This window comes from Chelonia mydas, chromosome 2 (genome assembly GCF_015237465.2).
Source record: "Chelonia mydas isolate rCheMyd1 chromosome 2, rCheMyd1.pri.v2, whole genome shotgun sequence".
NCBI classification, from domain to species: domain Eukaryota; kingdom Metazoa; phylum Chordata; order Testudines; family Cheloniidae; genus Chelonia; species Chelonia mydas.
The window spans coordinates 174,634,628-174,647,681 of record NC_057850.1 but is presented as its reverse complement, the minus strand read 5'-3'; the positions used below and the strand labels follow the sequence as shown (position 1 = coordinate 174,647,681).

At 39.3% G+C, this 13,054-nt stretch overlaps 1 protein-coding gene across 7 annotated transcripts in view; it reads left to right on the top strand.

Annotated features, from left to right (window-relative positions):
* The first annotated feature begins 38 nt into the window (after nt 1–38).
* Nucleotides 39–13,054, top strand: part of SEPTIN7 (septin 7) — a 124,958-nt gene continuing 111,942 nt past the window's right edge. For 2 of the 7 annotated variants that reach the window (XM_037890061.2, XM_037890057.2), the window contains exons 1-2: nt 246–381; nt 12,414–12,418. In XM_037890061.2, coding sequence (XP_037745989.1) covers nt 378–381; nt 12,414–12,418 — 9 coding nt within the window. In that variant the 5' untranslated portion in view covers nt 246–377. Of the gene's footprint in view, nt 382–1,017; nt 1,020–12,413; nt 12,419–13,054 lie in introns of all 7 variants that reach the window. The other 5 variants (XM_037890058.2, XM_037890059.2, XM_037890060.2 and 2 more) reach the window with 5 other exon arrangements.

Here is a 13,054-nt window from a genome sequence, read left to right as displayed (position 1 = left end):
AGATACAATACAGTGCAGCGTCTCATCGGCCGCATTTGCCCGGATTCAAAATGGCCCCCGGGCACGTCCACGGGGCGGGGCAATAGTCAAATCTCTCGAGAGTGTCCGGGATCTCAGGCCGCAAGGCCGGAAGCTGCTGCGTACGAGGAGAGGCGTGGGGAAAGCGCAAGTCCGCCTGTTCGCGTGCGTAGGGGCGGCGTGGTGCAGGGTGGCTACGCTGCGGAATCGGCGTAGGGGACGTTAACGAATCGGCGGGGCGGAGGCAGCGGCAGCAGCAGTAGCTGGGGGTTGGCTGGTGGGGGGAGGGGGAAGCTCGGTCAGTGCCGCCGCGGCTGAGGTGGAGGAACGTCAACAGCAGCAGATCCGCCGCCAGCGCCATGGGTGAGTGTCCAGCCCGGGGCCCGCCCTGCGCTCGGAGCCGGGACTGTGACAGTTGGAGCGGGGGGGCGGCGGCGGCGGCTCGGGGTCTCCATGACGGGCAGGGGGGACGGTGGGTCTCTCTGCCGCCCGGGAGGCTGTAACGCCGGGCATGGCCCAGCCGCCGCCCCCTTCCAGTCCGAGGCGCCGGAGCCACCCCGCCCCAGAGACTTCGCTCGCAGCCAGCGCTCCAGGCGCAGCTCGCCGCGGGACCCCGCCCCGCTGCATCCTCAGAGCTGATGGCTCCAGCCCCCCCACTTCCCCGAACGTGGGCCTGGCTCCAGCCCCCCCCCCCCCCCCCACTCCCCGGACTGGCTCCAACGCGCCCACCCCCCCACTTCCTGCATTGTAATTTTTTTTTAAACCGGTGCAAAATCGGAAATGCTCGAGAGATTTTTTTTTTTTACCCCCTCCCCTCTAGTTTGCGCCCAAATTTGGGAGGGAGGAATTTGCAGCAGGAATTAAAGCAGGAGAAATATGCAGGAGAGAAGCGGGTGGGACTGAAATCATAGAGCGGGGGGGGGGAGGAAATGAAAGTGTGTTTGGTAGCGTGAGATACGAGAGAAATTGCAGCATGTTTCCCCTCTTAGTTACTGTGAGCTGTGAGTGTTTTATAAAGCTTTTTCATAGTAGATGTATATACACGTTTTTAACCTCTTTCTTCCCACCCCGCCCCCAAAGCCCCACTCCTGTATTGTGAAGGAGAGCTCAGTTTCACTTGAGTTATCCAGTCACACCCCAAAAGAGCTTGCGGTATTGTTAGACTTCTGGGTCTCATGATGTATTTGATTTTTCATTGTAATTGAAGTGACAGTAAATGAGTTGCTCGGTATTCATTTACAACTGGTCCACCTATGTACCTTTTGTCCCTTGGAAGATTTTTTTAAAATAAATGTAAGACACACAACTTCTATTTTATTAATTTTTTAAAAAGAAACCTACAGAAGAGCTTGGGACTAAGCCTTAACTAATTTTCTAAGACAGCTGACCAAATAATTGTTGTGACAGGATATTCAAAACTTAATAGGCAACTTTGGGGGAAGCATTAGTTACTTTAAGATACTGTGACTTTATGTTGCAATAGGACTTCAGTCCATAGGAAAGTAAGGTAAAAATATATAAAGTGTAACATTTACATATCTTTGGATGTAGCTTTGGGCATGTTTCCTTGTGAAGACCCAATAACACAGCAGAGGCTCAGGGGAGTAATGTCTTATCTGAGAATACTTGTTTATAATTTGTTTTTTATTACTGTCCTTTATAATCTCCATCTGAGAGGCACTGTGATATATAGGTTCTCAATTATGTAATGCTTTATACCCGAAAAGTTAAGTTCACAGAGGAGATATATGCTTTTGTACATTGAAAAGTCTAAGCTCTGTATTAATGTTTAGTGAAAACCCTGTCCAATTAAAACAAAAAACAAGCCTGAAATATCAGTATTGGCTGTGTATATATGTGTACTCAGCACCTTTGAAAATTGGATACACCTCTTCATTTCACTGAAGGTAGTTAATACCTCTTTAAACTCTGTAACAATGCCTTATTGGTACTAAAGTACCAGAATGTTGGCTGAATTATATAAACGGATTTTTTTTCACTGGGGGCTCTGAAGCTAGGATTATCATAAGAATAACAGACACCAATTGGATCACTGTGGTGGTTCCTAGATGACAGTACTTGTTGAAGGAGATTTAAATTTATTTTTAAGGTATCTTAACTTAGCCTGTTTGATATTCAGCCCTTTTCTCCCTACATTTCCTCTCTCTTCCCAGTTAACCCTGAATTAGAGTCTAGCTGGAGTATAATATTTAAGTTAAAGAAAATCAGTAAATTGTCAGATGAGAGAGACCATATATTAGATTAACTGTTATCGTAGTGAGGTGGCTTTTTTTTAAGTGCAGACATAGTACTTTATTCTAGGGAAGAAGGGAAACGTAACACTTCCCTGTAACTTGGAACTTCTCTCTCTCCCTTAAAACATATGTAGGTGGGATTTACAGCATTTACTTGCTGAAAGTATTAGTGAATGAATGGGATAGTTGTCTTTTGCACTTTTTTTGTGCATATGTGAAGTACTGTGTTAAGCATTTTTGGAGTAACTTTTCCATATCTCCTTATCCTGTAACACTTTTGCATCACACTTTAGTATAAAATTGATAAGCAGATTGGGGCTGATAGCATTGAAATCCAAAGCAGAGCAGCATTTGTTTTCTAGCTTAAAGCAATATTATCTGCATTTTTGTAGCAGACACTTTAACAACCAGCACCAATAAATGAAAGTTCTGTGTGAATACAGGCTTTGAAAAGTGGCTAAAAAATAACAGTTACAGAATCATCCAGATGTTGCATTTAGGGATTGATAGGATATTTTAGGACCTCACTTTGAAATATCAGTATCCACTTAGACCATGTCAGAATTTATTGCTTCTGCCTGAGTGAATCTTTATAATCCCTGAAACGGACAAATTAACTACCTTTTAGCTCATCCTGTTATTGGGGTAACTGTAGGCATGCTGTCTTCTTTTGATCAAATTGAAATAGATCAGTAATTTTTGGATTGGTCACTTTAAACTGATCACCCTATATAGGTGTCCCCAAAGGTAACTTCATTTTTGGATGCATGTAACTTGTTACTCAATTTATGCACTGCTACTGTAAACATGCAGGTGTTCTGTGATAAGATTCAAGCATGTAATATGCTTAATATTGCTTGTTAATATAAAACAAAATTGTTAGATTTATATCTGCTACTGTAAAAAAGAAGACTGGGAGTTCATCCTCTTGGGACTGAGACGGACACAGCAGAACTCTAAACTATGTTCTGATAAAACACCACAGCATTTCCTTCAGTTTACCCACAAAACCAAATAACTTGTCTTCTTTTAGAACTTATCTCACTTAAAATGGTGCTTTAGATGTGTTCTTCAAATGATTTTAATGGACCATCTTCAAAGAGTATACAAAAACATCCATCAGACATTAAATTCTAAATAAAGAAAAACAAGTGTTTTCCTGGTAGTCCCGAATTTGGATTTTGATTGTATACATCTGAAAACTTTGTTCGGATCATGCATTGTAGGAAAAAAGTTGTGTGTTATCTTTAAAACTGGCGTACAGCTGTTAAATTGATAGTTTCTATTACCTGCTGTGGTTGGGGTCAGACTTGTCCTTTGTCGGGTGGGCAGGTTATTAATAGAGTAACTGAGGTTATGTAAACCATATGGTCATAATGTTACAGAAATAATTGGATGTTTTCGTTCAAAAGGAGCAGCAGTTCCATGGTTACTGTACCTGTGAGGTCTGAATGGGATGATAGACATTTAGAAAGTTTTGTTGTAATCACTCCTGCAAGTGCCTACTCACAGAACTAACTATAGGATGAGGCTTGTAGCTTGATGTGATTGGGATAGTAGTTATTCTGGTATACATTTTTTTTATTTAAATTTATTGTAGGGCTTATGTCCACTTAACCCATTGAGACTACACAGTCATGTGCATGTTACAGATGTTCCTGACTTTGAAATTTGGTTTATTCACTCATGAATAACACAAGCTATCTGCAAGTGTTTTCTCTGTAAGTAGTGGTATTTTAGTCATGACTTGAGTAGCTTGCCTGAGCAGTGTTTAAATTAGTAATTGAATTTTGAGTGGTGTTCAACTGTGGGTTACTGTGTAAATTGTACTTACCTATTGGTCTGTGGATACCTAGCCAGATGTGACTACAAAAAGGTGTTGTGGGTGAGGAGGAGTGTTAGCATAGGTGATGTGAAGCTTTTTCACAATGGCAGGACTAGAAACTTAATTTTAATGAAAGCTTAAATTCTGTAGAATCTGATAGTTTTGGTGATCTCTCCTCTTCTTCCAACTCTTCTGGAGAACTTCCCATTTGCCAATGGTGAGTTGATCAGTAAATTTTTTTAACCCCTGTTTTAATCACGGTTTTAAGAGTACTGTTTTTAATGTCTTGTACCAGGATGGGGGAAGCTTTTTTTTTTTTGGTAGGGGATTTTTTCCATTACTAATCAAATTTTTTCTGGTTTCAGAGTAGCAGCCGTGTTAGTCTGTATCCGCAAAAAGAAAAGGAGGACTTGTGGCACCTTAGAGACTAACAAATTTATTTGAGCATAAGCTTTCGTGAGCTACAGCTCACTTCATTGGATGCGTTTCTGTGTTTTGTAGCTTCACTTTCAGAGATAAGTGCAGCTGCTTTGCAAAACCTATTTTACTGCATTGATCAAGTATGGATAGGAGAAAAATTGCTGTTTAGGGTACTCTTAGCTATCCCTAAGAATAGAGCATGTAGATACCATGCTGCTAAACATAGAAAATAGCACTTCTCAAGAGGAAAGTGGCCAGTTTGTCTGTAGTATATAAAAGAATGAACCTTGTTCTGACTCACATCCTGGCACTTAGATTTCATTCTAGAACCAGATTACCCTGCATACAACATAGTTTTTATCGTGCCACCATCGCCCAGTTTTTTCATACTGACACATTCTCTTCTTGGCTGTCACTACTATATCCCATTTGAAAGTCTGATAGAATCAGCTTGAGGTCCCTGGATACTGGAAGACTAACATTCAGATCACATGCTTGACAGAACACGTTGGTGCTGTCAGGAAGACCAGTACTCTGCATATTTTAGTCTCTGTAAATCACTTTATTCACATGGGGGGAGGAAGGGAATGAGAATACAGACTTGAGTTTGTTTCCTAGTGGTTTAGTTTTGACTCATTTTAAGTTTCTTTTTCTAAATTTTCTCCTGAGGAAAATGGCACTGTTGTTTCTTAAAGTGACAAAATGTTAGGGGCAAAAGTTTAGTGTATAGATGATTGCAACCAGTTTTGAAAAATATTGTCGTAAAACAGATAATGGCCTCAGGTACCATGGGGAATGATTTATATCTAGATGGGGAAAGTTTTGCATCTAAACAATAAAAATGTGCTTTGGTGAGACCAATACTGGAATACTACATCCAGTTTTGCTGTCAACATTTATAAAAGGATGTTGAAAAATTGAAGAGTATTCAGGGAAGAGCCCAAAATGATTCAAGGGCTGGAAAAAATGCCCCACAATCAGACTACAGGGAGCTCAGTCTCTTTATCAAAGAGATCAAGGTCACTTAATTAGTGTTTAAGTACCTTGATGGAGAAAAAATACTGGGTACTAAAGCGCTCTTCAGTCTGGTAGAGAAAGGCATAATGAGAACCAGTACATGGAAAAGAGAGACAAACTAGAAATAAGCCACAAATTTTTGAGCGTGATTGAGCTATTGGAACAAACTCCCAGTGGAAGAGTGGATTCTTCATTTTGAAATTGTCAAATCAAGACTGGATGCCTTTCTGGAAAGTATTTTTTAGTCATGATGAAATTTTATGGCTTGTTATACAGAAGGTCAGACTAGATGATCTAATAGTCACCTCTGACCTTAAAATGTATGAAATATTACCTTTTTCCCATGCTGCTTTCGCTAGTCCGTCCTTATTTATAGCTTTTTAAAAAGTAATTGATACAGACACAGAAGTAAACATTTTTAATAATTAAAAATATCTGACGTAATGGGTCACAATTATCAAGAGCATTCAAGAACAACACTAAAGTCCCTGTAGGGCATCAGAAGAAGACCTAATGTACCAGTGTTTGATTTAATGTGACCTTCTAGCATCTATCTTTCTGTCCTTCTACAAGGACTTTCAGAAAGTTTTAGTATTCTCTTCCTGAACTTTCAAATCAGCTATATTTGTTTTCCATTTTTTCCACTCTTAACCTCTAGGAGATTCCACCCTAAGTACCTAACATTAATTCTAATCCTGAATAATTACAGAAATGGGTTCCACAGTGGAATCCAGAGAAACTTGGGGGTTGCAACAAACAGCTTTTGGAGTTTGTGGTCCATCTGCAAAGTGATCTCACAAACTGCAGCTACTAAGAGAGGTGGTTACTTGGAGTGCAACAAATGACTTAAGTACTTAGTACTTGGACTTTTTGGGTCTTATCTGTTTCTTTTTTTGGGAGGCATTATAAAACCAAAAACTGAAGTTCAGTTGGCCCCCTTTAAGCCACATGAGTGCAATATAATAAGCAACAGTGAAATAAAGTCCTATTTTGGGCTGCCACACTGCTGAATATATACACTTTCCTATACATTAATAAGCCTAAAAATTGGTAGCAGTCTGGGGATTTCAGGAGTGAGTGTCTTTGACCCATAGTCCCCCAGGGGCAGAATAATTAATTGCCTTGGCAGAAGGCTCTGGGCAAAAGAGGTTTTTGCTGTTGGTGTAGTCACAAAACTTCACTTTCATTCCACCGTGTTAAAAGTGGGTGAATGCTTTTCACAAAACAATCACTGTATATTTGACATATCGATCCTCATCCTCAAAGGAACCTGCACAGCATTTTCAAAAGATAAGATTGGGAGCTTAAATTCATAACTTCGCTGGACACCGAGTCATGGATTGAATAGGCACTGGATTTATGGCTTATTACAACAATCTATAATCCACTAACTGTCTTCTCCCCCCCAGCTGCTTTCCCCTGCCTTCCTTTCCTCCCATGACTGGAGGGGTGTTAACTTCACCTTGAGTGAAATATGTGTTAACCACTTACGCTAAATATTCTTTCACCTTGTATTTATCTGTGACACTGAGTATGTTTCCCAGACCTGAAGAAGAGCTCTGTGTAAGCACAAAAGCTTCTCTCTCACCAACAGTAGTTGGGTCAATAAAAGATATTAGCTCGCCCACCTTGTCTCTCTAATGTTAAACATTAAGGCTATGTCTACACCAGCACTTTTGTTGGTAAAACTTTTGTTGGCTGAGATGTTTTAAAAAAAAAAAAAAATACCCAACTGTCCCTGACCGACATAAGCTTCACCGATGTGAACAGAGCTGTCAGTGTGGACAGTGCTGTGGGCGGGAGATGCTTTCCCACTGACATAGCTACTCTCAGTTCTTGGGGGCAGTTTAATTATGCTGATAGGAGAGCTTTCTTCTGTTGGCATAGAGTGGCTATATGGGAGATCTTACACTGGCGCAGCAGTACAGGTGTACCACTGTAAGCTCTGTAGTGTATACATAGCCTAAGCATTTTGAAAGACAAAATATACTCTCACAAGCTTCAGTCAGTACTGTTGGTGGTTAAGCAGGTAACACTCTTCGGTCTGGCAGTATTGAACCTGTGGCCTAGCATGACATGGCAGTATGCTACTGGAGATGCTGTTTTTTGAATAAGATGTAAAACTGAGATCCTGACAAACTGGCATCTACTAAACATTCCCCTGCATTTTTCATAAGTGGAGTGTTAATCCTGGGCAGTTTGCCTAGGTAAATTCACCTTGTAGTTGTAGTTGATCTGTCCTAAATTTTTTGTGTAGTTTTGTCTACTGTTAAATAGCTGCTACAGAAGTTAGTGCTTTTCAGTGAGGGATAAAGCTTAAATCATTTGGAGAGCCTCTGGAATGAAAGATTCTGTAAATGTATATTTAATTTTTGATTTTTAAAGTAATAGGGTATGGTAGAATTCTGAGTTAAGGCTCAAACATTTGGGCTCCAAATGCAGGCTTAAATAGAACTAATTTTTAATTGGAACACTGGAAATTTCCGAAGTGGAAAGGGGCTAGGAAACCCATCTTGATTTTTCTGTCTCTGAAAATGCAAATAATACTTATTAATTTAGGAGCTAAATTCAGATACTCTTTAATAAAGCAAAGGGAAAAAAACACTGAGATTTATATTTGTTGCCTTTCGGAGGCTTTGCCAAGGAATGTGAAATCAGGATTTGAAAAATCTACTGTCACTAGGCAAGTGAGATTTATTCCCTGGAAAATGAGAGAAACTACACAATTAACCTCTGCCGGATATAAGCTTGCATTTAAAAATATGTATCTCTGCATTTATGGTTGAGGAAAACCTTACAAGAACAATTTGTACATTAATGAAGAAACATCTTCCTAAATTGCCAGCAGATAGTTCTGGTGATGGCTTTTGTTTTTAGTTGTACCAAGTACTGGGTTTCACTATTACTATTCAGAATCTTCTGGCATCCGCAAAAGTGTCAAGAATTTGTAAGTTTCAAGCTGCTGTTACTGATACGTAAAGCAGAGGCAAGCAATACATTTTATCACTGGGGGAGGGAGTATAGTAGAAATCTCTCCAGTCTCTTCTCAGAAGAGACAGGAAGCTGTCTTCTTTCATACAGCTCAAGAAGAGTCATCTTCAAACTTGCCATCTGTTAGTTAGGGTGGTTTGACTGGAGACTCCCAAGTGGGAGTGAGCAACAGAAATCCCAGCATTCTCCCAGTTCCTAGTAGCTAATGGCAAAAGAGCTGGGCTGTTGATCAGGGAGTTGCCCCAGGACTTTGCTTGTGTAGTGCCTCCTTTTCTTGTCTTTGTATTTACCTACAGGTACTGGGTTAGGTATCTGGTGATTTTATTTATTATTCACGTAAACAGTTGTTTTGAGATGTTCTGCTAGAATTCTAAAAGCAGCAAATCTTTACACATCTGAAATGCTCAGTAAGTGATCTGTACGCACTACTATTTGGTTATTTAACTTTAAAGTAGACTGTTCTAATGTTTGGGTGGTTTTGGTCATTACAGAGTTCTTAAATTTTTATTATCCAAACGAATGGTTCACAGCTATGAGTTGGTCTTGGGCAAGCTTTGAAAATGACTGCAGTGATGATCCTGTAGAGAAAACCGCAGTTGGCAGGCTGATGCTTTGGTCTACCTGAATGGTTCTTTTTGTAGTATTGCAGCTTTAGTCCTCTCACTCTGTTCAGCTTTTCCATCTGGAGCAATTGAGCTGCTAGTAATCAGTACACTGTTGGATGAATTCTTTTTTCTCACCATCTGGAGTAGTAACAATTGCAACTAAAGTCAATTTTTAGCCCCAGAGTGAACAGCATCAGAAATGGGCTAAATTTTAGTGGTTTGCAGCTTCCAGTACATAAATTATGTAGTTTTATGATCACTACATTTGCAGTCATTGTCTAACAGTATATTTTATCATTTAGTTTAGTCTAGTTTGGGTTGTTAGTGTGGATTATGCATCCGTTGAATCTTGTAGACTACTTCCCTCCCATTTATACTGGCAAACATCTTTGACATCTACAGCAGTTGTTTATGTTGAAAATGTTATGTTCACTAAAATTTCTTATTTAGCTGTCTTGTAATTCTCCAGTGGAAAACAAGAAGTACCAACATGATGTGACCAGCCAGCTCTGTGCTCGAGACCATTAGTGGTCCACAGACCATAGTTCAAGTGCATTTGGTCAAACTTTTCCAATTCATTGCTTAACTTCGGTGTTTTTAATTGACATCACTCTTAAAATTATTACTAATTCACAATCTCTCCTTTCTTCTAATAACCATCCACCAAATATTTTGATAAAACTGGAAGTCTTCAGATGTTCAGGGGATAGCTTCCAGTCGAACTCAGAATTAAGTCTAGATTACTTTCCAGTAAATGTAGAAACTTTCAAAATGCTGCTAATCCAATTGACATGTAACAAAGCATTTTTTTATAGCAGATCCTGACAAATAGATATTCTAACGGAAACAGTTTTTTAAAGCAATATTTAAAAGTAAAAACTAAATGTTCAGAAGGTTGTGATTTTTGGCTTTAGCTTTAGTATCTAAAATGTGTTGTACATAGTGAAGAATAGGGGTTGTTGGAAATGCAGCCTGCCTCAAACAGAGTTTCTTAGTTAAACTCAGGTAGGATTAGTTCATTATAAGCCACAATGTTAAAAGCACCCAGAACTGGTATGGGGAAAATAAGAGGAAAGATAAAGGATTAGGTGTTTTCATCTTTGGGAACCACTGGTGCCCAAAACATGGGGGAGGGGGTCAGAATAAATAGACCTCTTTAAAGAGCTCTTCCATCTTTAGTGATCTAAAATGAGAATTCATCATGTTTACAGCAAGTATAAAAATGATCCATTCTTAAAATTATAGAAAAGAAAATTAGGACTACTTTAAATATCAAAAGCAAAATAATGTTCAAGAGTAAGTGGGCTGAACTCTCTAACAGTAGCTTCTCCCAGAGTTAAATGTTTGCAGAAGGAATTTGAAGGTCTGCCAATATGTCAGTTGTGCCTATATTTGAAACATTTGGTCTTTATTTTAGTGGATAAAGCCTTTAGAGAGGCTACAGAGTACAGGAATATTTTTTAAGAAAGATACTGCTCCTCTGCTGAGCTGTAGTAGATGTCAGGGCCTTGTATGGTGGCTTCCAGTCGGAAGAGAAATACACAACATGGAGTCTGGGTATATTGTCAGTGAAGTTTGTTTGGTTTTTTTACACTAACATACAGTCTTGGAACAGCAGTGGTCACAAGCAGCACGCATGCAATTCCTCCCTTTCAACTCAGACACCATTGCCTGGCTTACAGCGAGCTTCTCTTCCTCAAGAATTCTCTCTAATTAGAGAGTTTAAGATGGAAAACACTCTTACTGCTTGCCACAGCTCTTCCTAGAAATTTGCAAGAGACAGTCACATATTCGTCCAAGACTAAAACTTGCTTACAGCCTTAAGAATTCGTAAGGTAATAACACTATCTGATGACACTTGCTATAAAGGATGAGTTAATCAAACTGCATATTCTGAGGGGAAAATATTTTTCTACTCACCTTGTGTAGATATGGAAAATATATTTAAAAACGGCCTAGGTGAACTTTGGGACAAACGATCTTATTCGGGGAAAAATCACCTTTTTCTTTTTGAAGGGATTGTTGGCTTATAATCCAGTTGATGTCATAAAAGGAGTTGAAAGCATTTGCATATACTGTTTGCTCCCAAATCGCCACATCTGTTTTTGTTCTAATCACATGTTCCACACAACCTGAAGAAACTGAATTTGACAGTACTTCTGTGTATGCACCAACTGAACCCGTGAGAAACTTATCTTTCAGTTATAGTAGTTTGAGATGTCACTTCTCTTCCACTTTTCACATTTTAAAGTTGATTTCTTTTTTGTTAATTTTAGGGGTAAAATAATTAGCTAGCTTTTGCAGCTTCAGCTTAATGCTGGTAGTTGCCTGACCGTCTGCCAGAATATCTGCTGTAGGTGAAGAGGTGGGAAGAAGGAATAAAATGCAAATGTCTATTGGATAAACTATTTGAAATACAATTAATATTTACAGACTTGCGCTGTTTCGAATGTTGACAAACATACTACTTTGCCTCACTCTCCTTGTATTCTTCCCTGTTTCTGTACTGAGCTCTCTCCCAATATCATGCTGCTTTTCTGTTCTCTTGTTGGTCTGCTTTTGATACTTCAACGTTTTCACTCTTTTTTACGGAGAAGTAAGTAAAATGATTTATTCTAGAATCTTTAAATTATTCTTCTATCTCCTCAGAGAGAGGTGTTCTTGTAACATCCACTTGTCTGCATGTGTACAAGGGTGGAAGACACAACACGAGAACAGGAATCTCTAAGACGTGCATGAAATATTTGGAGGGGTTTGATTTTTTTAAAGCTGTTGAATATTGCTTCAGTGAGCAGTTTTGTACCAAACTCAATTTATCCACTTCTAATAAAGAGAGAAACTTCTGTTCCAACTTAGTTTCCTTTATTAATTTATTTTGACAGACAACAGCTGGTTTATCAGTATTGGTGAGCAATACCCATGGATGATCATTGTCTGGCATTGCAGCAAGAGGAGCAGCAGTGAGTCGCTATGCTCTTCACAGCTTCCGGGTTTCCAGCTCTCCTTCCAAATTTAACTGGGCATAGATGACAGTTGAGTTGACAGTGCATGAGATGTGTAGGTTTGAGACTCAGTCAGCTGGACTCCGGGCATACTGTAGAAATTTCAGTAGAAATCTGCAGTTGTTCTCTTCAGAGGTGCTTTCAATCAGTTCAGGTGGAAAAGTTAGCTTAATTTTCTTGTGTGGATAGAGCTTTAAATTTTCCTTTTTTAAGGCCAAATTATCCTACTTTCTTAAAAGTCTTATTTCTGCTGGCTGCAGCTGACTCCCACTGGTGAGAGTAGCTGTACTGGTTTCCTTTCTGTCGGTGCTAAACCTTTGCTACCCTGTTCATAACAGTTATTCATTATTGACTTAGCAGATGTTTCTACCTTCAACTCTGAATATTGAAAGGAAAAATTCTTCCTGTTTGCAGAAGTTTTGGATAAGCATAATTTGATAAAACGGAATAAATTATTTTCCCTTTTATGCTATTTCTACTATACACTTGTTCAGGGTGAGTTTTGTTATGTGAATTTGGCCAATTTTTGTAGTTCTCATAAAAACAAGATTGATAGTGCTGTCTAAAAGCAGATGCTAGGGCCTTGCACAGGCCTGTTATACACCTTGGTATTAAATGACCCCATTCGAGTACTCCATACCTAATATCACTATAACAGAAATTGCCAGTTGCAGAGCATGTGTGCAGGTATTTACCTGGTCATTTTGCTTCTGGGATGTCTCAGGAGTGTAGGATGATAGTGACAGGAAGAAACAGTATTATACACCCTATTAACAGCAGTATATTTTTCTAGTTTTTAATGTTTAGGAAAATTATAACAAATTTTAGAGTAAAAACTCTTTATTAATAGTCTTCAGAGGTGTTTTGACTTTTGTCAGAAACTTAATCCCCAATGAAGCCTTGAGATTCCAGCAAGTGTGG